Source organism: Dermacentor variabilis, chromosome 5 (assembly GCF_050947875.1).
Source record: "Dermacentor variabilis isolate Ectoservices chromosome 5, ASM5094787v1, whole genome shotgun sequence".
Lineage (NCBI taxonomy): Eukaryota > Metazoa > Arthropoda > Arachnida > Ixodida > Ixodidae > Dermacentor > Dermacentor variabilis.
In genome coordinates this window covers 82,617,452-82,644,755 of record NC_134572.1, presented here as the reverse complement: position 1 = coordinate 82,644,755, position 27,304 = coordinate 82,617,452, and the positions used below count along the sequence as shown (strand labels likewise).

The window sequence follows — 27,304 nt, the reverse complement described above, 5'->3', positions numbered from 1 at the left end:
TGCTGGCCACTGCACATAAAGTATAGCGTAAAAGTCATGTGCAGCTGCAATATGTAAATTAAATGAGGTGGTCGTCACGTAGATGCAATTTGTCCATGTTTCTTTTATTTGGATTTCGCGAAAGTGCAAGCGTATCGGTTAGTAATTTTACAACACCAATTTCTGGGAACTAGTTGCACACATTGATTTATTTAATTATAGCTTGTAAATGGATCGAGAATGCAAAAAAGACCGTAAGGAGGCTGCATCAGTAAGAAGTTTCATCTTTTAGTTATTCCAACGGTGACTTCTTTTGGTTTCAGGAGTCCAATGCCTTTAACAAACTCGAAAGGTGCCTAGAATGGGTGGACGAAACAAAACAACGAACGGTTCGTAATTAGCAGTGCAAGCAGGCCTCAAAAAAGTGATGATATGGAAAATAGGCGTGGTCATCGTAAACTGAGCGAGCTGTCTGCCCTCCTGGCAGCGTGGCGACAATTCACACAGGTTTAGCTTTTGTGGGATCTCGTTGTCTCGCTTCTTGGTCAAAAGATTTAGCGTCTCCAAAGCATCCTAGCGGGTCGCAAAAGGTATCAAAATAAACTTTTCAACGACACGAAAACCGAGAAATAGTGTCAGGGCATCTAAAATGAACAATACGGCCGTAATTAGCCCTAGTATATAGTCGAAAAGTAGCGACATTTCACCATAGGCTGCACTGTTTCTGAGGTAGGCCCACCTGGCCTCTTGGTCAAAACGAAAAATAGATAGATAGATAGATAGATAGATAGATAGATAGATAGATAGATAGATAGATAGATAGATAGATAGATAGATAGATAGATGGATGGATGGATGGATGGATAGATAGATAGATAGATAGATAGATAGATAGATAGATAGATAGATAGATAGATAGATAGATAGATAGATAGATAGATAGATAGATAGATAGATGGATGGATGGATGGATAGATAGATAGATAGATAGATAGATAGATAGATAGATAGATAGATAGATAGATAGATAGATAGATAGATAGATAGATAGATAGATAGATAGATAGATAGATAGATAGATAGATAGATAGATAGATAGATAGATAGATAGATAGATGTGTGTCAGCCAATGTCGGCGCGAAAGAAGACAATGTCGACGTTCATGAGCGTAAAACAAACGAAATAGGAAACTTGGCATGAATAAAAGAAATAGAGGATTCGGGAAAAATATGTAATGTGCGGAAATGGAACGAAGAAAATAATGCAAAGGACGCAAGCGTATATTACAATTATGCAACATTGCATCACCTTTAATGCTTCCAATTTCTGTACATATAGACACATACACCACGATTACGCCAACCTTTTCTTGTTTCTCGTCAACTTTGGCTGACACGCCCTTCTTTTCTCTTTCTTTTCTGTTTATAAGGCACACCTACATTCTACCGCTGTAATATGTTTTTCCCGTTCGTCTTTTGTCAGAATCAGAATCAGAATTGTTTTTATTGTGACGATTAGAAACATTACAGGACGTTAATATACATAAGGAGGTCCCGAAGGCATGTAGTGAAATCGGACCTCCTTTACAACCTAAGCGTAATAAAACAGATCACAGCAGTTTCAAAAAATCATTAAGAAGGAAGAATTACCAGTTTTAGTATAAATAGCTTAAATGAAGAATTAAATTTGCATAATTAAGAGGCATATCAAAAAGCACTGTAGGATAATCTCGTTAAACTCTCAAAAATTGACGTAAATGACATGACGTACAACACATAATTTGCGAACTCTAATATATGTGCATGGAAAGGACATCAAGCAGAAATCTAATTGTATGAAAATGAAAATGAAATGAAGGCACACTGAAAGAATGGTTGTGAGTATGAACTAAACATAAGTATTCGACAAAATATATTCTTTTAGTTGTTTCTTGAACTCGTGATTTTAAGTGTTTCTACATCTAATGGTAGTCTGCTCCAGAATGCGACAGATGAAAAATGGACGCTCTGCTTACCGTAATTAGCATGTGTTTTGTGTAAAACGAAGTTCTTATTTATTGCAAACCGCGTAATATTGGTATTTATTATTGTAATTAATAGTATTGTATCTAAATGTAATTGTATTGTATTTATTAATAATATTGATATTGGTACTCCAAGCGTCGACGAACTCTGTACAAGACGCCATTATTGAAAAACAATCACTTAAAAATTTTTGATCCATGTCAAAGCAAGTCATCTGACTTCAACTTCTAAAACATTTTTGCACATGCGATAAGGTCAGCGACTGCAGTTGCATAGGCCAGGGCTATCACCTTTCAGAGGCTATACTGGTAGTGGGTTCCTGACTAGACTTTACTAAATATGCCTTCATTATTAAGTTGTATGAATGTGTTTCGCAAAGCTACTACGAGTCGAAATTCGCACTTGCCTTTGCTTTTCTCGAGGGTACAAACTGCACGTTGTGCACAGAGTGAAGCAGGCACAACTTGGTGATCTGCAGGGCCATACGCATACCGATGCAGTTGCGAGGCCCTGCTCCGAAAGGCAGGTAAGAGTACGGTCGTATGGAACCAGCATTTTCATCATTGAATCTAGAAAAAGAAAGCACATGATTCACATCTGATTCTTCTTTTTTTTTGCGCAATAGAAAATTAAGGAATTGTATCTCCGCAACGCCTGTTCTTTTTTTTTTTGTGAGTTAGCGAACTTGATGAGTACTAGATAGACAGTTTCTTAAATGAATTCTACTTCTATTTTCATTACCCCTTCCCCGTGCTAGCTCCAATAAGAGCCATATATTGCCCAATAACACGTTTACTGAAAGAATCACTTCCGCGTCAATCAGGGAAACGCAGTAAAATTTCATGAGTTTTCAACGTTCACAGCGACACAAACATTTCTACATGCGGAATGCTCATATTTTCAGTACATGCCTACCACTTATGGCATATGCACTGGCGTGTTTTCAAGCTGTCTTTGTACTTACATTGATTACTAGCATTTGTTCTTTCATTTTTCAACTGTCCACGCTTATTTGAAGAACCTATGCTGTCCTAGTTTCCCATTTCCTGCCACAGGGCTGCTGCAGTATACGTGTATAAATAAATAAATAAATAAATAAATAAACCACAAAAATACGCTTCTTTATTATGTCTCCTAGCTGCAGCCAACTAACCTCATCTGTGGTCAGGTATATTATTAGAACATCCGTCACAAAGCCTTTCTCTACTACGGGAGTGATTAACTCTTATCTTTAATTCCTTGTCCCCAACAAAGTGAGCAAGATCTCGGGTAGTATGTATGCACCTGTGTCATAGTCTTTCCGGGTGGCTGAATGACATGTCGGTGATTCTAAGGCCTGGATTCGAGCTCTTTGGTAAGGCAATATCATTGAAAGGAACCACTCAAAAGACAAGACAATTAGGCGAGTGGCAGACTCCGCTATTTGGTTGGAGTCGCTCTTCAATTCCTGACTATCTGTCCCAACCAGACAGGCAATTCTGTCGAAATATATAGCTTTCAGAGCGCTATGTGTGTGTGTTCGCCAGCCACCGTCCCATCTTTTGCACTGTTCCTTTCGAAGATGAGGACTCATTCATGGCACTCAAATATCATCGTGGCTATTTCCAGACATACTCAAGTGACCATTGTCCCTCGTATCTTTAAATTTTCGAGTTTTGCCGACGCTTCTACATTCGCTTTATTATTCTTTTATGTTCTTCGCGTTGTGCCACGCTATATCTTTGTGAAATTAGCTTTTAACCCTCCCAGATGGGCACTCCAAAGGTCTTTGAACCAAGGGGCGTCTTCTTAAAAGACGTTCACGTGGGGTGACAGACGAACTCCTTAGAACTTCCTTATGGGCCTTAAAGGGTAACATAGTTCAACGAAAGAAAACTTTATAGGACGCAATTGCGGGTTAATAATAACTTTAGTGCTTGCAAAAATCATTTTCTGATTAGCAGTGGCGTAATTTGTCTGGCGGTGACCTTTTAGTGCAGCAATTCCCTAAAACTGTCGTAGCCGTTGCGAGAATTGTGATCGCCACCATCGCGTCGCATTGGTCTTTGGCAGCTTCATCACTGTATGGCTTCGTCGGCAACCGGCTTACAAGCGGCAGGGTGGTTCGCATGTTTCGCCTTGTCACAGTTTGGAAGCACCGTATACCTTCTTAGCTCGACGTTTACCGTCTGTTTAGACCAGCGTAATCCTGAACACTTGCACACAGCTGCACAGCCGTAACGCTATAGTGCGCGTTCGCACAACACTTATTCCTTTCTTAGACGGGAGAACCAGCTGGGCACAGTACTCTCCTCGCAACGCAGCTTATCGAGTCAATCGATTGAACCTTTGCAGTCAAGCGAACCTTTGGCGTCTTAGGCACGCGCTAGCGGAAATTCGAAATCAGCAGACGTTCTGTGCAATGCCTTGACAAGCGTAGTGCGTGAGGGACCTTAAAGGGACCCTGAAACAATTTTGACGATTTTGTACAAGCGCGGAGTCGTTAGGGCAGGTCCTTCTGACCATTAATTGACACATTTAGGCGCTCTGAGTAAAGCGTGTAATTTGTTGTAAGGTTTTGAAATGTGCATCACTACCGATTGCAGCGGGGGCACTCCCCTGAGTTTTCAACCGCCCTGTTGCCATCTACGTATCTGGCGCTCATGACGTCAGTTGGGCGAGCTATTCGATTGGCTACTCAAGTTGCGTCATGATAATCTTTCCAAATTGATGGTGAATAAAAGTTGTCCGTAATAGTTGAAACATTGGTTAATTTGTTTCTATAAAATGTAACAGAAAGAGAATACATAACGACAGTTTAACACTGCACTCTTGAACTTCCAGCGCACAGCCAGTGCCGTCCGCTTGTGCTAGAAAGTGCTCCGTGTTGACGCGAACTACGCGGTCAGTGTTGGCCTCGAAGTCTCTTTTCGCGAGGACCACTTAATCGCCTTTTTGGCGTTGCGGGCTGCAAATCTTGCGATTGGCGGCATGTAAAACAGCGACACCGTGTCCCTCCGCAAGGCAACAGGCGAGCGGAGTGGCTGGAGCGCATCGAGCTGTCGGTATCGGATAGGCGCCAGAATCTACGCGCTTGCGGTCGTCACTTCACGCCGGAGGATGGCTACCACGGTAGAGAGCTTTAGCGCGTCCGTTGTTTCGGTAAATGTAGGCTGACTGCGCATTTTTCCAGACACACAGAGATTGAGGGGGGGGGGGGGGGCGCCGCCTGGTGGCGTGGAACTCAGCCAGACGAACACATAACTAATATAGAAGTACCCAAATGTAGTCTACTTTACTGCTAATATTAATTTTTGGCAGCAGCGTAATTGTGAACCCGTTGCCTTTTCAAATGTCTTACACTTGGTTACATCAATATTAGCTTTTGTGTTTGGCTGGTTGCGCTCTGCGCCACCAGGCGACTAGGAATGTTCAGGCCGCTTACGTTTGCACCTTCGGCCATCCGTCAAAACGCCTGCGCTTATGCGGCTCGCCTGCGCTTACCGGAATAAAGGACATGCTCGGCGCTGAGACAGAACGCTCGCAACGCATGCTGCTTGGATAACTCTGGCTGGGGATTGGCGGCCTGGCAGCAGGCGGACACGTTGGAGAGACGTCGCGTGCTGTGTGCGAAACACCGAAAATAGACGTCGCATCGTGACGCAGAGCCAGTCAAGGCGAAGCTTGGCTCTGATCGCTCGGCGAACGAGTTGAAGAAAAGCATGAGTATAGAGAGGAGAATAATAATAATAATAATATTTGGGGTTTTACGTGCCAAAACCACTTTCTGATTATGAGGCACGCCGTAGTGGAGGACTCCGGAAATTTTGACCACCTGGGGTTCTTTAACGTGCACCTAAATCTAAGCACACGGGTGTTTTCGCATTTCGCCCCCATCGAAATGCGGCCGCCGTGGCCGGGATTCGATCCCGCGACCTCGTGCTCAGCAGCCCAACACCATAGCCACTGAGCAACCACGGCGGGTATAGAGAGGAGAGTAACTTTTAATCGTCCGTAGCTCTCTTATTATCAAACGCTTCACTTTAATCGTAGCGTGAATGCTTCACTGCAGCTATACTCTACGCGTCTACAAAATTTGTCCCAGCCATTTCAGGGATACTTTAAGCGGCGTACATCTCAAAGCTGTAGAAGCTTTTTACAAAACTGGAATTCTTTGTTTTTTCTTCTTTTCAATTTTAATTGACCGGATACATAATTTTTCACTGCTTTGTCAGTGTCAGTTTTAGATGGCCACGCCGTATGTTCTACGGCACCTGAAAACAAGATACCGCGCTGTACCATGTGTCAGAGGCGAAGTTCTTTTTGGTAAGAAGTCCTTCAGTGTAAAAAAAAAGGGTTTACTCGTGTGTCAGGGTTACTAAACAAAGTCGCCTGAAGCCCAAATGTCTGTATCGCTAAAGCTTTTTGTCACTGCCCGACTGTTCATGGTGTGTCAGGCTTAGAAAATTCATTACCTCTCAGGAATGAAATTTTCAGGATCAGGAAAGAACTCCGGGTCCCGATGCATAGCGTATATGGGGATCGTAACAACGCTGTCTTTGGGCACCCTGATTCCAGTGTCACCCAGGACATACTCCTGGCACGTGGTCCTATCAAGTCTAGAAACAAATAGAAAATTAAAGTAAGGGTTTAGAACATCCAACGCCGAAGTATTGTGGATGTATAAACATATCCACACGTAAGATGCGTCTATGTGCACCTTCCTGTGAAAAAGAAACTAGTCGTATTCACGTGCTATCTTAAGCCGCGAAGAGACAAATAGACCGCACCTCGGAGCCGGTGGATACAGCCTCATAGTCTCCGATACGACACAGTGCAGGTAGGGCAGCTTAGAGATGACGTCAAGGCTTGGATTATTCCCCTGGAAGTACAGAAAGACTTCATTTGGATTTTAATGTTTATCGCATAAGATAGATCCTATCTCTACAGCCAAAATTGCCTTTGCAGGCAATATAGAAATATTCGGTGACAACGTGTGGCAATCAAACCACAGTGTTTCTCTTCTGGTCTGAAACGACAGTAGTACCTTGCTGGAGTAAAAAACACTCTTCCTTCCACAAGTACTGTAACTTTGATGTCTGAAGATTACAGTAACGTACAGAAAACCAACAGATTTTATAAATATGCCATGATGCATTCAAAGCCACGCTCACCTTCTCATGTTTGGCGCACAGCACCTTAATTCGCATAAGTGACTCGTGTCCTCGGCACCTAATGCACGTACAAATTGACATACAGATAATAAGGGCACGTTGAACTTACTGGCATTTTGTGCGATTTATGTAATCACACCAGTCTGCTGGACAACGTCGTTTGTGCCACATATAGTGCCTAATATAATTATGCCCACAAAAGTTATTGTAGCTGAGCTCCGTCTATCAGAGAAAACTACCTTACAGATCCGTGTGGGGGCCGCACTTTTTCTCCAATTTTGACGAGGTGCGGCTCTTACACGGGACAGAACCTTTTGGTCAAAATGGTGCGGGCGACTTGTGCACAACCCGGATGTACCATTGAATCAGAGCTCAACGCGCAGCTCTCACCATTTAATGATTGCACTCGGAAGTACGCAAGGCGTGAAAATTCGCCGATGCACGCGCGCGGCATCAGGGCACCGAACGCCATGCTTCTCCTTTGGAAGTTTCTCCTAAATTTGGGTTGCTAAGTTGGGGGTGTGGCCGTTACATGGGTGCTGCCCTTACATGAGTCTATAAGGTGAGTGTATGCATACGTCGATACAAAAAGGTTCTGCCAACAGTGCAGGTATTCAATGCTTTTCTAAATTGCTGAATAAATTCCTAAACAAAACGCTCCGTGACATTCTAGGTAGCAAAGAACGATGTGCATATTAGGAAGCTAAACGCCAACGTTGAGGCAAGAATTGGCTTAATCGATTTCACCAAAACACATGACCATCTCTGAAAGCGCCAATTAAGTTGAATGAAACCAACGACGCAGGTATCGCGCGTTCAGAGGCATTTGGCAGGACAGCAATAAAGGTTCACTTGTCATCATCATCATCATCATCCTGGTTACACCCACTGCAGGGCAAAGGCCTCTCCCATACTTCTCCAACTACTCCGGTCATGTACTAATTGTGGCCATGTTGTCCCTGCAAACTTCTTAATCTCATCCGCCCACCTAATTTTCTGCCGCCCCCTGCGACGCCTCCCTAACCTTGGAATACAGTCCGTAACCCTTAATGACCATCGGTTACCTTCCCTCCTCATTACATGTCCTGCCCATGCCCCCCCCCCTTTTCTCTTTCTTGATTTCAACTAAGATGTCATTAACCCGCGTTTGTTCCCACACCCAATCTGCTCTTTCCCTATCCCTTAACGTTACACCCATCATTCTTCTTTCCATAGCTCGTTGCGTCGTCCTCAATTTAAGCAGAACCCTTTTCGTAAGCCTCCAGGTTACTACCCTATACGTGAGTACTGGTAAAACACAGCTGTTATACACTTTTCTCTTGAGGGATAATGGCAACCTGCTGTTCATGATCTGAGAATGCCTGCCAAACGCACCCCAACCAATTCTTATTCTTCTGCTTATCTCAGTCTCATGATCCGGATCCGCAGTTACTACCTGTCCTAAGTAGATGTATTCCCTTACCACTTCCAGTGCCTCGCTACCTATCGCAAACTGCTGTTCTCTTCCCAGACTGTTAAACATTACTTTATATTTCTGCAGATTAATTTTTAGACCCACTCTTCTGCTTTGCCTCTCCAGGTCAGTGAGCATGCATTGCAATTGTTCCCCTGAGTTACTAAGCAAGGCAATATCATCAGCGAATCGCAAGTTACTAAGGTATAACTGCGAGTCGGCCTAGTTGGAACATATTCATATTTATACTTTTTGTGCGCAAACAAACAGGGACGAAGAATAGGGGCAACACAAGGACGAGCGCTTTCTAACAACTGGTTTCATTTTTGAAGAACTACTTACTTAAATACCCACAGAACTGCGCGATCTAGAGAACAGAGCACGCCTACAGCGCATATGATACCCGCTGATCTGCGCGATCAAGTCAAAAGAGCAACGTCAATATTACATACAACACTTGTGATAAAAAGAAGGCGTGGACAAAAGCCACCCAGTCATACTAAAAACAGCAAAGTGCATAAAAACAACCACTTACAATAACATGCGTGGTGGAATGTGTGGACGTGGTAGCTAAAGCTTCGGTAAGCGATAGATCCAGGCCCAATGTTGATAGGACTGCTAAGTATTTGGTTGAGAATAATCTGCGTGTTATTCAAGCAGACAAGGAAGGCTTTCTGGTTGTTGTACCAAATGATTGTTACTTAGAAAAAGCTTTCCTAGCGGTGAACAAGTGCTTTAAGAAATGTGATGTGAATGTAGAAAACGTTAAAAAGAAAGCGGTGGAGCTATTGAAAAAATGTGACCAAGATAAGCTTGCGTCACGTGTAAAGAACTCAAAAGGAATGAAATTGGAGATATTTTTTACGGCAAAAACCCACAAGCAAGCAATTCCGTTTAGGCCAATTGTGTCCGAGAGAGGGTGTTGGCAAGTTCTGGTCGCGGAGTTCTTGCAAAAAATGTTGAATTCCCTAGAAGTGCAGGATCCGTACATATTGAAAAACTCTGAAGGCCTTGTGAATTGTTTGGCATTAGATAGTACAAGCTGCAGCTGGGGATTCAGCATAGATGTTCAAGATCTTTACTATTCCTTACCGCAAGGGCCCCTGATGTGCAGTGTTAAAGATTGCATAACAAATGAGAATGACGAGGTGTCATTCCACAATACGTGCGGCATGGCAGTTGAATCCTTTCTTGAACTTCTGCATTTTTATTTAGCGAATACACATGTAGGGTTCTGTGGTGAAACGTATATACAGGCAAGGGGTGTCTGCATCGGGTCAAAGGTAGCTCCCATCCTAAGTAGCATTTTTTTGGGAAGCATAGACAGAGAGTTGGCCAAAGATTTAGAAGGTGTAGTAAGTAAGGTATACAGATATGTCGATGACTACTTGATTTTAGGTTGTCCTGTAGACAAGGGTGCTTTCAGAAATAGGGTGGTAGAAGCCTTCAATTCTCTGGGAAAGGGCTTAACATTTACTTCGGAAGTACCGGTAGAGAATAAGCTACAGTTTCTTGATGTCAAGTTAACATTCCTACCGGAACATGTGTGTTGGTCTTTCTCACCCCGAGCTGGAAAACCGCTAATGAACTATGCATCAAACCATTCCAGGCTTGTGAAAAATGGAATAGTCATTTCGTGTTTCCGGTCAGCGTTGTTGAAGTCATGTCACCACACTGTAAGGATTGCATTTTTTGAGCAAGTTGACAGGTTGAGAAAGGCTGGGTACCCGCTCGCTGTGATGCTGGCGACGTGTGCTAGACTAATGAAAGAACTTAACAAGGATAAAGGACAATGCACAAAGAATCAAAGGCAGAAGGATGGAGATTCCAATGTTTCAGTGATTCCGTATGTGCACGGCCTTTCACACAGACTTAAGAAGGTGGCTGGTAGTTATGAAGTAAAAGTGGTATTTTCGGCAAAAAACAAAATAGGCAGTGTGTGTTCCAAGGTTAAAAAGAAGTTCGAAAGTAAGGATGATGTACAGAAAGAATGCACTGTTAAACATCCGCGCAAGAACCAATTTGTTGCTTGCGCGAAGAACGTTGTTTACCAGATTCCTATGACGTGTGGTCATGTGTACGTAGGGCAGACTGGGAGATGCATTAACACTAGGTTAAGGGAGCACTTGTCTAGCCTGAAAGGTCGCCCTAGTACGCATTTGGCAATGCATTGCCAAGAACATGGTTGCTCCCCTTGTGTTACTAGCACAGACATTTTGTACAGGCATAGGAATCAAACCGCTAGGGAAATCGTGGAAGCATACTGGATTGAAAAACAAAAAGAAAAATGCATCAGCCATCCTTCTGTTTCATTGTTAGATAAAGAAAATTCGCTTCTATCATCACATCTTTAACGCATGTTATTGTAAGTGGTTGTTTTTATGCACTTTGCTGTTTTTAGTATGACTGGGTGGCTTTTGTCCACGCCTTCTTTTTATCACAAGTGTTGTATGTAATATTGACGTTGCTCTTTTGACTTGATCGCGCAGATCAGCGGGTATCATATGCGCTGTAGGCGTGCTCTGTTCTCTAGATCGCGCAGTTCTGTGGGTATTTAAGTAAGTAGTTCTTCAAAAATGAAACCAGTTGTTAGAAAGCGCTCGTCCTTGTGTTGCCCCTATTCTTCGTCCCTGTTTGTTTGCGCACAAAAAGTATAAATATGATTACTAAGGTATTCTCCTTTAACTTTTATCCCCAATTCTTCCCAATCCAGGTCTCTGAATACCTCCTGTAAACACGCTGTGAATAGCATTGGAGATATCGTATCTCCCTGCCTGACGCCTTTCTTTATTGGGATTTTGTTGTTTGCTTTATGGAGGACTACAGTGGCTGTGGAGCCGCTATAGATATCTTCCAGTATTTTTACATATGGCTCATCTACACCCTGATTCCGTAATGCCTCCATGACTGCTGAGGTTTCGACTGAATCAAACGCTTTCTCGTAATGAATGAAAGCTATATAGAACGGTTGCTTATATTCTGCACATTTCTCTATCACTTGATTGATAGTGTGAATATGGTCTATTGTTGAGTAGCCTTTACGGAATCCTGCCTGGTCCTTCGGTTGACAGAAGTCTAAGGTGTTCCTGATTCTATTTGCAATTACCTTAGTAAATACTTTGTAGGCAACAGACAGTAAGCTGATCGGTCTATAATTTTTCAAGTCTTTGGCGTCCCCTTTCTTATGGATTAGGATTATGTTAGCGTTCTTCCAAGATTCCGGTACGCTCGAGGTCATGAGGCATTGCGTATACAAGGTGGCCAGTTTCTCTAGAACAATCTGTCCACCATCCTTCAACAAATCTGCTGTTACCTGATCCTCCCCAGCTGCCTTCCCCCTTTGCATATCTCCTAAGGCTTTCTTTACTTCTTCCGGCGTTACCTTCAGGATTTCAAATTCCTCTAGACTATTTTCTCTTCCATTATCGTCGTGGGTGCCACTGCTACTGTATAAATCTCTATAGAACTCCTCAGCCACTTGAACTATCTCATCCATATTAGTAATGATATTGCCGGCTTTGTCTCTTAACGCATACATCTGATTCTTGCCAATTCCTAGTTTCTTCTTCACTGTTTTTAGGCTTCCTCCGTTCCTGAGAGCATGTTCAATTCTATCCATATTATACTTCCTTATGTCAGCTGTCTTACGCTTGTTGATTAACTTCGAAAGTTCTGCCAGTTCTATTCTAGCTGTAGGGTTAGATGCTTTCATACATTGGCGTTTCTTGATCAGATCTTTCGTCTCCTGGGAGAGTTTGCTGGTATCCTGCCTAACGGAGTTACCACCGACTTCCATTGCACACTCCTTAATGATGCCCACAAGATTGTCGTTCATTGCTTCAACACTAAGGTCCTCTTCCTGAGTTAAAGCTGAATACCTGTTCTGTAGCTTGATCTGGAATTCCTCTATTTTCCCTCTTACCGCTAACTCATTGATCGCCTTCTTATGTACCAGTTTCTTCCGTTCCCTCCTCAGGTCTAGGCTAATTCGAGTTCTTACCATCATGTGGTCACTGCAGCGCACCTTGCCGAGCACGTCCACATCTTGTATGATGCCAGGGTTAGCGCAGAGTATGAAGTCTATTTCATTTCTAGTCTCGCCGTTCGGGCTCCTCCACGTCCACTTTCGGCTCTCCCGCTTGCGGAAGAAGGTATTCATTATCCTCATATTATTCTGTTCCGCAAACTCTACTAATAACTCTCCCCTGCTATTCCTAGTGCCTATGCCATATTCCCCCACTGCCTTGTCTCCAGCCTGCTTCTTGCCTACCTTGGCATTAAAGTCGCCCATTAGTATAGTGTATTTAGTTTTCACTCTACCCACCGCCGATTCCACGTCTTCATAGAAGCTTTCGACTTCCTGGTCATCATGACTGAATGTAGGGGCGTAGACCTGTACAATCTTCATTTTGTATCTCTTATTAAGTTTCACAACAAGACCTGCCACCCTCTCGTTAATGCTATAGAATTCCTGTATGTTACCAGCTATGTTCTTATTAACCAGGAATCCGACTCCAAGTTCTCTTCTATCCGCTAAGCCCCGGTAGCACAGGACGTGCCCGCTATTTAGCACTGTATATGCTTCTTTTGGCCTCCTAACTTCACTGAGCCCTATTATATCCCATTTACTGCCCTCTAATTCCTGCAATAGCACGGCTAGACTCGCCTCACTAGATAACGTTCTAGCGTTAAACGTTGCCAGGTTCATATTCCAATGGCGGCCTGTCCGGAGCCAGTGATTCTTAGCACCCTCTGCTGCGTCGCAGGTCTGACCGCCGCCGTGGTCAGTTGCTTCGCAGCTGCTGGGGACTGAGGGCCGGGGTTTGATTGTTGTGTTCATAGGAGGTTGTGGCCAAGTACTGCACCAGGGTGGCCAATCCTGCTCTGGTGAGGGAGTGCGTTACCGGTTCTGGTCACCGTGATCAGGCCACACTCCAGGCCTGTTTGTGCAATTTTAACAACACGCGGATTGTTTTTTTTTTAATCAGGTGGAAAATTGCCGGCACCGGGATTCGAACCATGGACCTCTTGCACGCGAGGCGGGTGTTCTACCTCTACGCCACCGTTGCACTGCCATAATCATAATTACATGGTAATTAAACATTCATTTATTGTACAGTCAGCCGTACTACGTTCATTCATTAAATATACCGAATCACCCGCTCAATGTGGATGCAAGGGCTAATTATTGGGCCCAAGCACTACAACAAGGGAAGAAATAATCTTTCGCGATCACTACCGAAACACCCCACTTGAAACGTCCCGTCAAAGACGGTAGTGCCTTCAGGAAAGCGGCCGTGTGAAGCGATACATTTCACTCAGAATTGAAATGGGCGTACTTTAAGAGCAGAATGCTCAATTTACTGAAATCTTATTGTTCATTGTCTATTGCTTGCAACCACTCCACAGTAACGGTAAAAATAAGGCGCGTTCACTAAACGTGCGCGCCATGACTGAAGGGCATATTACAAGATTTGTAGTTTCTTTCTCCGGTGTCCTCGGTGAGCTAAACAAGGCATTTTGTTTATATCTAGGGAAAATTAGGGGCATGGTATGGATAAGTTGTAGGCAGAGTTCCAAATGGGCGGGAAAATTGCGCATTTTCCAATAGAATACGTGTGGAAGTTGTCCATAGCGTTATTAGGATGTTTTACGAGCGGTGTAAGACTTTGACGGCTGCACTGGCATAATTACAACTGAGGTGAAATTTTCAGAACATAAGGGGAAGAATAAGCCAAGTCTGTGTCCGATGGTAAATACATGTTGATCAAATACAGCGTTAAAAATAAATTCTAAACAAGCGTTCGAAAGTATCACGCGACTGCTATTAGCTAAGTCTCCTAATGTCCCAAGAGAACTCTGTGTTTCAGATATTTTATATTTTGAAGGAATAGGCAGCATTTTAAGTGAAATGCGTCGCGTAATATTAACCTTTTTGGCTTATTTAGAAACGTTGCGAACAATGATTGAACCCTCATCATTTTTCTTCTAACTTTTTTATGCGTGATATATTAGTTTCGCCTGGTGTCCTCACTGAACTAAAGAAGGCAGCTTCGTTATGTTTGGTGACTGTTAGGACGACAGAATGGGTGATGTGGAGGTGAAGTTCAAAACAGATGGGTAATTGGGGCTTTCGCAATAAATAGCGTATGCAAGCACTCCACAGTGTTTGAGCACGTCTAATCAGCGGGGAAGAATTGAGCGGGGAAAGTTAGCGGATATTGGTGGTACACTATGGAAACAATCTGTGCGAAGGTAAATGCGGTTTGATCAAACACAGCTTTTGCAGCGAAATTCTTATTCCAGTGTTAGAGCGTCTGGTATGACCACCATCAGCTGTGCTTCTCAGTATCCCGACATAGCTGCAGTTTACAACAGGTTTATATCTTGTGGAAAGGGTAGGGGGGACATGGTAACTGTAATGTGGGAAACTTTTTACGCTCCTGGTCTGGTTAGAAGCTTTGCAAATAATTAATAACAGTCGTTCTTCCTTCCCTATTTTCAGTCATCATAACATGTTCCGTCTTAGTTTCAGCGATGTCCTCGGTGAACGAAACAATAGGTTTTGTTTATATTTGGGAAAAATAAACGGTGCGTTATGGGCAGTATGTAGGTAAACTTCGAAAATAGGATTCTAGTCATGACATTTCTAGTAAATTACGCATGTAAGCTATCGGGAGATTTATGAATGTGTTTTGTGAACAAAGAATTATCCCGTTTCCCTGGAAAGACTTTGGACGCAACAGATATCAAATCTAGCGGAAATTGAGGGGTGGGGGAGGCGTTATAAAGCAATATAGCATTGCATATATACCACCCTCAGCAGGTACAGTGGTGGTTTTAAACATATTCGCTGGACATCAGCTGTCGCCGGGCTGGGATGGCAAGTCAATTTTTTTGTGTGTGTGAGTATTGCAAGTAATGTGTGTTCATTTTACGTCGTTGCGTATAACCCTGACAATAGTATTACCTAAACCAGCGATACATTGATGCTGTAGCCATAAACAGCAAGCATAATTATTTGTTGAATTATTCAAATTCTTTGTAGCAAATGTGTATTTTTATGGGCGCTATATGTACTAGGCGGGATGCGGGATCACTGTCGGGCGCTCACTGACTCAAGCACCGTCGAGAAGCCTCCGCCCCCCCCCCCTCCCCGAACTGCACACACACTCTAGAAATAGTTGCTACGCTACTGCCTTTATTAACGACTATTTGGCGTCCAAGATGTAATTGTTTGATGTGGTGGTTGTAATGTTTTAATGGTGGTTTCTACGGAGTTTCAACTGGGTTGCAGTAATTCCGGCCAGATATATTGTGTATCATTCGTCATTGAAGTTGTCAGCAAGATTGTTATACTTAGTGTGTCTGCTGATGTGCCCATAAGGTTTCGTGATTCACGGATGACGTGGAGGCATGACATGGGGATACAATATCCATCACAATATTAATCACTAACATAAAATATATCATCACCAATTACACACCCATTTTTAAACATTGCAAATCGCATTACGGTCGCCAATCACCTTCAAAGGATGGATGGACCGTCAAGTCTCTTCTTCCAAATATTGGTGTTCCACATAAAATGCGCCGCTAAAAGAAGGCCAGGGTGGGCGGCCCACCCCCAATGATTCGTTCTGCTTACCCTCCCCCTACTACCACCATGGAATACCAATTGATCGAGTGCCCTCCTGCACCCCCAACTAAAATGGAGAACCACTTAGACGGCTTCTGCAGAATTGATTTGCCATAATCTGTGTTCCCTATCCTTCGAGTTGTCTATAGATTCGCTCTTGCGATGCGATCTGCTAGCCTCATGGTTAGATAAGATGGCAAAGCGACCGCCCCAGGAAAGCAGTTGGTCCCGGGTTCGAATGTCGGACCAGGACAAATTCTTCTTCAACTGGAAAGCGTTCCTTCTGAGAAACCCGTGTGGGTTTCCTTTGTGGGTTCCTGCTACATTTCGGAGGATGACCATTTTTCTCCCTCATGCTGTATTCCCTCAACAGAAAATCATTGGCGCCGCCACCCCTGTTCCACATTCTGATTGTGTTTCGTACATATATAACCTTGTTTGCTCATCCTCACCGTCAAGATATACTCACATGTGTGGCGAAACATTCATCCGCTTCTCTTCGGAGCTTATCCTGCGCATCGGGATTAAGAGCGAGAAGATGGGCGGCGAATGCCAGGACGGATGAGGTTGCATCGTGGGCGGCGGCGAAGAAAAGCGCGCATTGCGCCAGGGCTTCGTCTTCTGACAAGGCTGAAGGGCAAGTTTAACCACATGCTCAAAGCAAACCTCGTTGCACTCCGACCGCATGCCGTTGTGTTACTCCAATAATATGTCAAAGGATAACTCTAAATAATTCATATAGACGGTTTGACCTTTGTACAGGAAGTACGGGCTCCTCCTACAAGAACATTGTTAAACCTGTAGAAGCGAGGGAAGCTTAAGATGGCAGCTCTTAGACACGCAGCTTTACTATTTTCCAATTAAACTGCCTATAATGTAGCTCATTTGAAGCAGAGTGCTTGCAAAACAAAAAGAAAGAAAAGACGTCATTCACCAAATAAGGAGAGAGACAAATTTCTGCTCTGTGTACCCATGCTGCATTTTAAAGCCTGCTGCTTAAGCAAGTAAAGAATAACCCATTAGCTTACTAGCGGTGGATGCCTAAGTATTATAACCTCCAGAAAGAAACCGAACCGTTTAGGCTCGTGCTGTACATACATGAGACAAGCACATTGGAGCGCACATCTCAGGTGTACTCTTCGCGTAGCGTCTCTCGGAGTCAATGAGCACACCCCCAACCCATCCTTCCCTCCTTCTTTTCTTCCCCTTCCCACGAAATCGCTAATTCCGCCAGAAATAGGTGCCATTTGACTTGCCATTAAATCGGATGCCTAATGGTATGTACATTAGCCATGATATGGTGGATATAATTATTCTTGATAAGGCAACCAAATATGAACTCGCAGACACAATTAAGGGCACCGAAACTGCTCTCAATACACGTTCCATGTTGTTGCTGCTTGGCCAATGATATATTACAGAACTGCTCAAGTCATTACTATTTAATTTCTCACTCACCCTTCGTAACAAACGTCACGTTGCTCTTTACTTCAGAGTCAATGTCGAATATTTTTGAGTTTTCCTTTCCGGGCGCAGTTTCAACACCATCGACAAGAGTTCCTTCCTGGGCATCCATCATGAGTTGCAAGAAGTCTTCATGACGCTAGAAATAGAATTCATCTTCGATTTGCCACCACGTACATTCTCTCAACGGTAATTTTTTATTATAAAATCATTAGATGCTAATACATTCCCTCTGTTCGGCACCCCCCTCGCCCCTTCCTTGGATTGGTTAAAACGAATAAAAAGATAATGTGCCGCACAACCGATTGAAATTCGATCAAAATTATTCTCTGGTAGATGAATGTCTGACGTAATGCCGTATTTCCTTGTTTTCTATGCACACATGCGTAGTCTTGAACAATGTGAAAGTTATACGGCACCTCACTTCCTTCCTCCATAGATGAGACTCAGAATCACGGCTCGTATTCACAAAAAAGGCTCTTATGCTAGAATTATTCGTAAGATAGAATTCCACCCAATCCTGATGCTGGACATATCATTAGCAAAGGCAGCGGCCCAATCGCAAAGAACAATTACAAAAGAAAAGCCTTAAGGAATTCGGCCACACATTTTTGCTTCAGTCTTGCCAAATGTCGTTAATAATTATATTAGTCATAGCATATAGACCTTAACCCTGCCTCTCAGAGTTCTCAACCCGAACAAATTGGTTCACTAGAGTCTTTTAATTTGTTGATTATATGCGAGAACTCAACCACCCAACATCGCGTGGTCAAAGAGATCGTTATACCTTGATGCTTTATATGTCGACAGAAACAATACCGAAGCAACTAGTGTTTTATGAACGCTTGATTTGATAGCATAACCATACAATAAAATTTTGTGCTTTTGTACAACAGTGTGTACGACAGTGTGTGCAACAATATGACCCTGGTGAGAAGCACAAATGGGTTCATAGATAACGCCCTGCCTCCCCCCTCCCCCGTTCCTGGAGGTTGTCCCGGATTTCCTCCTGGTGACAAAAAACGACTGTGCAATATACTTACATGCTGTCTCCGCTTTCTTTCTTGAATAATTGCCACACAGACCTCTTTGAAGTATCGAAATGGCTCAGGGTCGACAAGTTTAACCTTAAAGACTTTCAATAGTACCGGGCATAAAACTGAAAAAAAGAAACAAGTCACATTTACAAGATGGGGAAGAGAGAGAGGATGCATCCCTACATTTGTGATGGCCAGGTGCCATACCATTTATTTAAACTAATGTGGAGAGATTTAAAGACATATGTGCCCTTACTGAACAACACGACAGCCAATCTCGTCCCACCAGAGAATGCCTTCGAAGCTTTTGTCACAAAGTCGTTGCTTGCATCTTTGTACGAGTCAAGTTCGGTGCCGAAAGCGCACTTCGCTATGACGTCCAGTGCATAATGGCTGTAAAACCTGAACAAGAAAAAAATTGTCAATTGTTTCGCGTAGTCATAGGTTGCAAAGCTGTAAGCCGCTCACGGAACTAAAAATTATATATGGCTTCTACTATTTCTATGATAGAAAATACGTATGCGTAAATACTTAACGTCGCTGTCACGGCTGCATTATATAGCGCGTGAACAGCCCAAATCGCCGAAATTTTAGGAATAATTGGTGAAATACGTGCCTTCTTGAATACACAACAGAGGCCAGAAACATACATGCCCAATACGAAAGAATTGGGGCCACTAAGAAAGACATTGTCTTGAAATAGAAGTTTTCGATCTAAAGGCTTTTTGAATTCGATGCTAGATGTAAAAGTAGATCTACGCATGACAGGTTCACAGGAAGATCGCACCTGGAGTGATCAACAGTGGTTGAACAAAGAATGTCTCTGGAGCCAAGCTTCGACAAAAGAACTCCTGAAGGTGTTTCGCAGATACAAGAGCGATGATATTGATGGTAATTTACAGTATCGTCAAAAATACGCTGTAGGTATTTGCTTGGCATACAGTATATTTCCGGAAATAAAACATATGACTATGGAACATTGGTGTCTCGATCTTTAAAGGATTACAGGGAACTAAGCAAGTATTTACCACTTGAGATCCACGTCTTTTCCCTCTTCAGCGGCTTTCCCAAGGTGCTCCGACGAAATTTTGGCACAGTCCTGAATCATGTCGTTCATCTGAAGCAGAGTATAGCATTCAACAACAACAATTTACTTCGCACAATAAGGACTAAAAACAACGTTGAAGTGCAATAGGAGCATTGAAGGTTACAACGCAACTTTCACATAACCCTTGAAAGCGTCATGGGCAATTTCACCGTGGCTGGTCAGTTAAACATTCTACTGTTTACAAGCTGAATATCCGACAATCAATTTCGTCAGTATCATATACGGGAAAGCATGGGAATACCAGAGCCTGTTCACGTGTCTTTCAACATACTAGCGCTTCGTTTTATGCCGATGGTATGTATTACCTTTCAAACACTAAAGTGGATGTCTATTGCTTGCTTACACAAGAACAGGTGAAATGCAAGAACGCTCGCACACTTAGATTTAGGCGCACATTAAGGAACCCTAAGGGAACGGAAGAAATTAATCCGGAGTCTCCAACTACGGCATCCCTCATAATTAGATACCGGATTTGGCACGCAAGAACTGAGAATTTATTATTAATTTTATGTGAAATCAATATTGTTTTCCTCTGATACGTGTCCTGGTGTTCCTGTCTGAAAAGAACTTACCCTGCGCAGCTTCCCCATGGTGAATGCAGGACTTGACGAGGGCCTGACTTTCCTCCAAAGGTCTACAGGCGCTGTAGACATCATGTTGTCCAAAATTGGATCGAAAAAATCTATTATCTGGCGCAATGAAAACACAGTCAGTCATCCTATAGTTGTAAGTGAGGTGTGCCAGTATTATTTTCCAAGTACATGAGCTGATGTAGCTATCCCACTCGCACAGACTATGGCTTGGCCAATTCAATAGCAAGTGTCCGTCAGGCTTCGTCTGTTATGTAGATAGTTATGCCAGCGGATATTTACGCATGCTTTATTGTGCTGATGTGCTAACGACGATGCCTAGAGATGTTCGCATGCTTCCAAGGTTTAGCATTATTCGAACTTTTTAAAAACAAGCAGTTGGCACTGCAAGTGTTCATTTGATGATTCACATCACATCTTTATCTCACTTTCCTTTGCAAACTTCAGCAAGAAAAAGCACTTGTCGTTAGTACTCCAGATGTCACATCAATTGAACGCAGCTCAGCGCGTGCGTGCTTTAAGGACCGAGTTCTCTGTCATCTGTCCTCTAGCTTCAGTATACCAAAAGACGATAGTACAAATTGGCACTGCATAAGAATAATTCCAAGAAACATCGCTCGTTGTAGTGCTCTTTAGATCAAATATTTACTGTCCTTTTGTTACTCGTGGGTCAGTGCTTTGTAAGCCTGCCTTTTCATACCATGAACCATTTTCTTTTTGGGACACGCTACTGACCATCTACAGGAAAGAGAACCGGGGTCCGTGTTATGTAACAGTTCGTTTCATCCGACTTTGTCATTGGTCCGAACGAAGCCACGCCCCAAGTTTATTGACGAGATTGGACATTCAGCGAGACGACTGATAACGAATAAATATAACCGCACGAAAACAATCTTCACAAAGTACGGCCCCTCGACTTGTAGTTACAAAACTTCTCTTATATGTAAATTCTGTCCATCACATTGGCCATCGCCGTGGCCGTCGTATCGTTTTAACGCTAATCACTATCTAGAATGTTGGAGATGCCCGAAAGACGGCTGATTACGAAATGCTCTCGCGTAAGAGGTTCTGCTAATGCCGCTTAACAAGCATTGCTATTGAAGTAATAGGCACGATTCCAATACTAAGGGTAGCGTAAGAGTAACGAAATGCGATGAAATACACAGGACAAACGCTCCACAAGTACAGGCGCTTCTCCAGTGCAAATTCTTCGTATTTAGTTCCCCTCGCGTTATCCGTATAATTATGAATACAGGGCGTGTTTTCGTGAAATTGTTACTTCATTCTTTCCGTTATTGTGTTCCACATTGACTTCAGATTTTTCAAGGTTTTTATTGTTTGTATTTCGGTGGGCGTGGGGCATTGCCCGTTTACTTCTTTAGATATTTGCGTTGCTACTGCCCCGCCTTGGAATATACTTCGAATATATTTGCTCTATTACGCAATTTTTTTTTGCTTATTTTGTTCCACTCGTTCTTAGGTGGTATTTTATGTCTGCTACGCCCTATCTGCCTATTCTGCTCTCCCTACGCACGGTGTGTAACTAATGCCAACTGTACAACAACCCTCTCCCGAATTCAATAACCTGGTGCGGGCCTTTTTATACAAAAAGACAACCGTAGGAACAAAGTCGAGAACACATGCAAGCTCATGTCTTTACGTACCCGTCTGTTACAGAGAACTGGAAAATCCTTCACGAGAACGAGCTTCACCATATCTGGCTCACCAACCGACAATGCGGGCCTGCCTGCCTCGAAATACCTGGAGTGTTGAAGTACGTGTTCAAAGGAACGAACCGTGCATATCTTCAAGTTAGAATCATCTGCGATGGTCCACGTGTCCGCGGCAAGTAATTAACGCTACATACCCAAATATCCTTCCCATCTTCAGGTAGCGCTCTTGATCCAAAGCGTGCACAGGCTGGTCAAAATAAAATAATGAAAAAAATAAACTTGTCTTTTCGCGGACCCACTTTCTCTTCATTTTTATTTCTCCGGCGATATAAAAAGATTGATAACGCATTATTTGCGTGGCGTTATACGTACCTTTTTTATTGCTGCTCCATAACGCACAAATACGGAAAACAGTTAAAGGAAACAAACGTAGCCGCTCAAACATGGGCATAAAGGGGCATGTTTGCCACCAGGATTTCAAATAAATTTCTCGCTGGATGTTTTCTCAACAAATATAGATCCATCCTACGACGATGTTTACATTGAACACGATAAGCTTGGAATATCTCGAGCGCATTCTTTTGGTTTTCCTGTCCTTATTGGGATTTTTTTAATGTTTCCATTTATTGCAGAATCTACAAGTGAAAGCACTTCAGGGGTGAATCTTCTCACATAGTAAATATTCTGTTGTCTCACACTTCGTTTGCATAACACTGCGCGCTATCTTACGGTGATCGTGCGTTTCGTTGTATGAATGAAAATATTACTACATCGCAAGTGAAAGAAAAAGAGAAGGAAATAAAAGAGGAGTGTGTATTATTCAGCGGAAACTAAACGCAAAATTGGACATAGTTTGACATTCCACAAATGATTTTTCCTCGAAGAACCCACACGGTAGTGATGTGTGCAGATAATTAATGCTTATTGTTTGCTCACTCCATAAATACATGACATATACTATATAATAAGTAGACTTTGAAAGGGCTTTTGCGAAAGCAGTAAAGCAAATCAATAAAGTAATGGAGGTCTTCTGCCGTCTAACTGGCCAACTGCAGGCCATGTAGAGAGAAAGTATGTTAGAAAATCCCACATGACAAAAACGTTAAAAAAGATATTGCACATATATCAATCAGTCTGTCAGAAATAAAAGGTTCGTTCTCGTATAGTCATTGTATTGCAGAAACCAGCGTGTACTCAAGATTTAGGCGCACGTTCAAGAAATCCAAGTGTCAAAATTTTGTCTCAGTCGTCCTGAACGGTGTCGCTCTTTATTGCCCCAATTCTTTGTGTTTTCTTAAATTGTAAGTCTTTGCGTATGCTTGTGCCGAATTTCATCTGTAAGGATTATTTGTAACGTGCAGCCAATTTACTGAGAGCGAAGGTGTCTTATCCTTCATTTATAGTTTGTGTACATTGCTTAGGAGGGTCTAAGTTTTCGCTGGGTCAGGAAATCGTAAGTGTAATTTGACGCGAATCTAAATTCGCGTGTTTCAGTTCTAGACGATCACTTGCGAGTCAGCGCCTGTACTATGCACATTTATTTTACTTTACACTGCCGAAAAACTAGAGCGACATTCAATATCAACGCTTATATGGTAGCCTCGAGACCGACAGTGCAAAATGGTGTCGGGTCCATGCCGCCATCATCGGTATTCTGTGAAGAAGTCACAGTTACATCGGAAACAAAGCAAAATGAGCAGTTTGAGCTCACCTACGTACGCTGGTGCGCTGATAATCGTTTGTAAGTGAAGCATACGGCCTACCTTGTACAGAAGGCTGGTCGCTGGTCCAAGCAACCAGGAGAACTTTTCGTGAACCACATTTTGATTTTTCCAATAATTTTTGCTTCTTGCTGCATACCTGTCAAATTATTCAGGATAATGAAGACGACCATTGGTACGGCGTGAAAGACGTCATTAAGCACTATACCGACAGAAGGAAGCGCCAGTAGTAAAAGAAAAATATATGAAAATTTTTTTTATAACCAAAGCACAATACCAATGCCCAGACTGTGCATGCCTTCCTTTGGCCTAAGAATAAGGAGAATACTCTGAAAACATTAGAAGAGTGAACGTACTAGCCGGCGGTAGGCGTGGGCTCTGGTTTTTACCGTGCACGTTAATTTTCAGGAAGCGCCAGAATTTTGCGAAGAACCGTTAAATATAGACGCATGACTACACAAGGAGGCTTACTTTCACAAATGCAGTCAGAACTCCCATATTTCTGATAGTGCTGTAATGGCGGAAGAGAACTTCAGCGTTTTGTCGATGGCATGTTGCTTTCCGGAAACGTTTCGCCGGAATTGTAGCTTGAGTGCGTGAAAAACAGCCTAAAAGACAAGCTTGAAGGTTTTGCACTTTGAAGCTAAGAGTATCTGTTTATAAGTGTTATCTTATTTCAATCAGCGCTTTGCCGAAAGAATCTCTCTAAAGACGTACACACTGCACACTTAAATCCGAATCAAGTGTAATGGCCACGTGTACGTTTTTCTATTGCCGAAGCCCAGAGGTAGAGTATGTTTTACCGTTGGGTCTAAGCTATAGGTTTAAGCTACAAGGATGTGTTTGGTGCTGTGTGTGATTTTCTTGAAGCAACAAAACGTTTGCGATCACTGCTGCATTTTTTCCAAATCATTATATACCTAAATCATTCAATGAACCTGTTATTTCGCTAAAATGCAACTTTCCACTGATCTTCTCTCACTGCTCAATTATACAATATATTCCTTTTTGTCCAGTTTTATTTTTTATAGTTCTCCACTTCACGTTTGTTATCAACTGCACGTTTCCTACAACTACACAAGTAACGGCCCATCTTCCATTGCGGGCACGTGCCATACTTGAGGATCTTCAGTATCATCGTCATCGTGGTCGTCGTCGTCGTCTTCGTCGTCGTAGTCATCGTCATTATTAAATATTTATAAGAAGCAGCCGCTACAAATATCCTCAAGGCGTTACAGTGCTAACATTAATCTAATAAAGTCTCAAGGTCTCGTGGATATCTTTTCTAATTTGTCTGCGCAGGGCACGATAAGGTCGCGAGAATCTCCGTAGTCGCAGATTTTTGTGAGGCCCGTACGAACAGAAGAAAAGAAAAAACACGGACATGGCTAATATCTGGAAGTGTTCCATTCAGAACTGCGCGCTAAAAACCTGCATTTCGGGAGCACACGCCTCTAACGTTCTGGCACGAGTCACAAAATGCTTCGTTCCAGTCTGAAAATGACGCAGACCGAAACATAGACGAAGCCGCGTATTAAGCTGAATGAAACAAGCGAAAGAAACGTGCAAAGAAAATCAGGCGAACAAGATAACTTACAGGTAAAACAAAACGCAGGCAGTCACAACCAGGAGCAGCCACTCAGGAATGTTCATCAGCGCCATCGTTTTCGTGTTCAGCGCCGTTGCGTCTGAACGCGAGGCTTGGTTCGCAGCTCGTGCGCGGTGAGCTCACATCTTAGCGCAATCGAGGAGCAAAGGGCAAATGCGAAATGTTGGCTCGAAAAAACAGCTCGGTGGAGACAACGCTTCGCCCTTCTTCGGAACAAACGCCTCTGCAATCGCGAGGTTCTCGACACGTGGGTCTCTTCGGGTGCGGTGCGGATAAACGCGAGAACAAAGCGCTATCGATAGTACTGAAGCACGTGAAAGTCCACAGGAGCTATACGCTCGTCGCAAGCCACCGTACTCACGCAAACACTACGCGCGGCCTGCCCCATAGGGGAGCTGCAGTCGAGACTCGTTGCATGAAAGGAGAGACCACTTAGTCGCACGACACACGAACGTACGTCCTTGACGGAAAGCAGTATTCAATGGCGAGTTGGAAGAGGGGCATCCTGTTTAGCTCTCGTGGCGCAACCACGTTTTTCTTTCTTTCTTTTTTTTTTGACAGAGCACGTGGCGCGCCATTTCGTTCGTAATCCGGTTGGACCTTTTGAACTGAGGTAAGAAGAAAACGCAGACAGACACACCGGTTCCCTCGTAATTTAAGTAATTCGGATCTGTTCAGCATGATTCGTAAGTGTGAGTTTATTTTTGTCAATTTTTCTACGTAATGCACAGCGCGTATGATAGTAAATGTCAATGAATGTGTTTGCAGAGTAAGGCGTGGCTTATATGGCGACCGCCGAAATCTACATTTTGGATCCACACATTGTGAAGACGGACATAAGTGCCCCCAGAATCAAGGAAAAGCTCTGTGGAAGAAAGAGAAAGACAAAATTACGACACGCACAATGAAAATGGTAACATCTTTCTCTTGCAATAATTGGCATTATACTTGCGCAAAACGTGACGAACGGTTGAGAAAATTCGACAGAAAGAAGCTATATAAATATTACACCCAACATTGAAAGACCAGCCAATGTTATTCCCAGGCTGGAATAAAATACCGATAAGCTTTTCCGATCGTTTTCGGCTCTAATTATTTGAAATAAGTATTTCAGACCATTTTCAGGTCTAATTATTTGCAAAGTGAAGAGCAGACCTTTGATAACAAGGTGGAGTGCCACCCAAGGCAATTTACAAGGTCCGTCCTGAAAGTATTGCCAGCGAATTTATTGTGACGCGACTGTACGTCGGAGCACGGTCTAACCGGTTAAAACTAGTAGTGGGGTACTCATCTAAAGCAGCGCACCATCACTCAGTGTGCTCCGAGCATCGGAGAGTGTTGGACGGGCCTGTCCGTGAGAGTTGTATTTAATTATTGTGCAAGCAAAAATGCAGCGCTCGTTAGAACAAATGTTTGCGATCAAGTTTCGCGTGAAACTTGGCAAGACCATTGCGGAAACTGTTACTATGCTCAAGGCTGCTTACAAAGAACATGCCCTGTCAGATCGGCAAGTGTTGCTATGGCACCACGCCTTTTTGGAAGTCCGGGAAGAGGTCGACGACGAGGACCGCGCCGGACGGCCATCCACGACCAGCATGGCTGAAAATGTGAGGGAACTGTTGAACTGAGACCAACGATTAAGTGTTCGTTTAATGGCCGACATGTAAAACATTCCGAAAACTCAAGTTCATGAAATCATTACAAACAATATCGGCATGCGGAAGGTGTGCGCAAAAATGGTTCCAAAAGTGCTCACTGACGACCAAAAGTCACGCCTCGTTGAAACGTGCCAAGAAAACCTTGACATGTGCAAACGTGATCTCAAATTTTTGGACAACGTCATTACAGGTGACG

At 43.2% G+C, this 27,304-nt stretch overlaps 1 protein-coding gene and 1 long non-coding RNA gene across 3 annotated transcripts in view; one reads left to right on the top strand and one right to left on the bottom strand.

Moving 5' to 3' along the window:
• The window catches only part of LOC142582893 (uncharacterized), a 32,921-nt gene extending 10,507 nt beyond the window's left edge, over positions 1 to 22,414 (top strand). For both annotated transcript variants that reach the window (XR_012828515.1, XR_012828516.1), the window contains exon 5: positions 22,125 to 22,414. This is a non-coding gene — a long non-coding RNA (uncharacterized LOC142582893). The remainder of the gene's footprint in view (positions 1 to 22,124) is intronic.
• On the bottom strand, positions 84 to 25,836 carry LOC142582891 (cytochrome P450 3A24-like). Its single transcript, XM_075692994.1, has 14 exons — positions 25,439 to 25,836; positions 23,884 to 23,980; positions 22,315 to 22,367; positions 22,112 to 22,208; positions 20,430 to 20,546; positions 19,778 to 19,866; positions 19,006 to 19,151; positions 18,756 to 18,871; positions 17,707 to 17,851; positions 16,718 to 16,878; positions 6,773 to 6,864; positions 6,458 to 6,601; positions 2,410 to 2,572; positions 84 to 335 (listed from the first exon to the last, which is right to left on the bottom strand). Exons 1-14 carry the CDS (start codon positions 25,501 to 25,503, stop codon positions 261 to 263), a joined length of 1,560 nt encoding a protein of 519 aa, XP_075549109.1. The 5' UTR covers positions 25,504 to 25,836; the 3' UTR covers positions 84 to 260.
• Between the last annotated feature and the right edge of the window lie 1,468 nt (positions 25,837 to 27,304).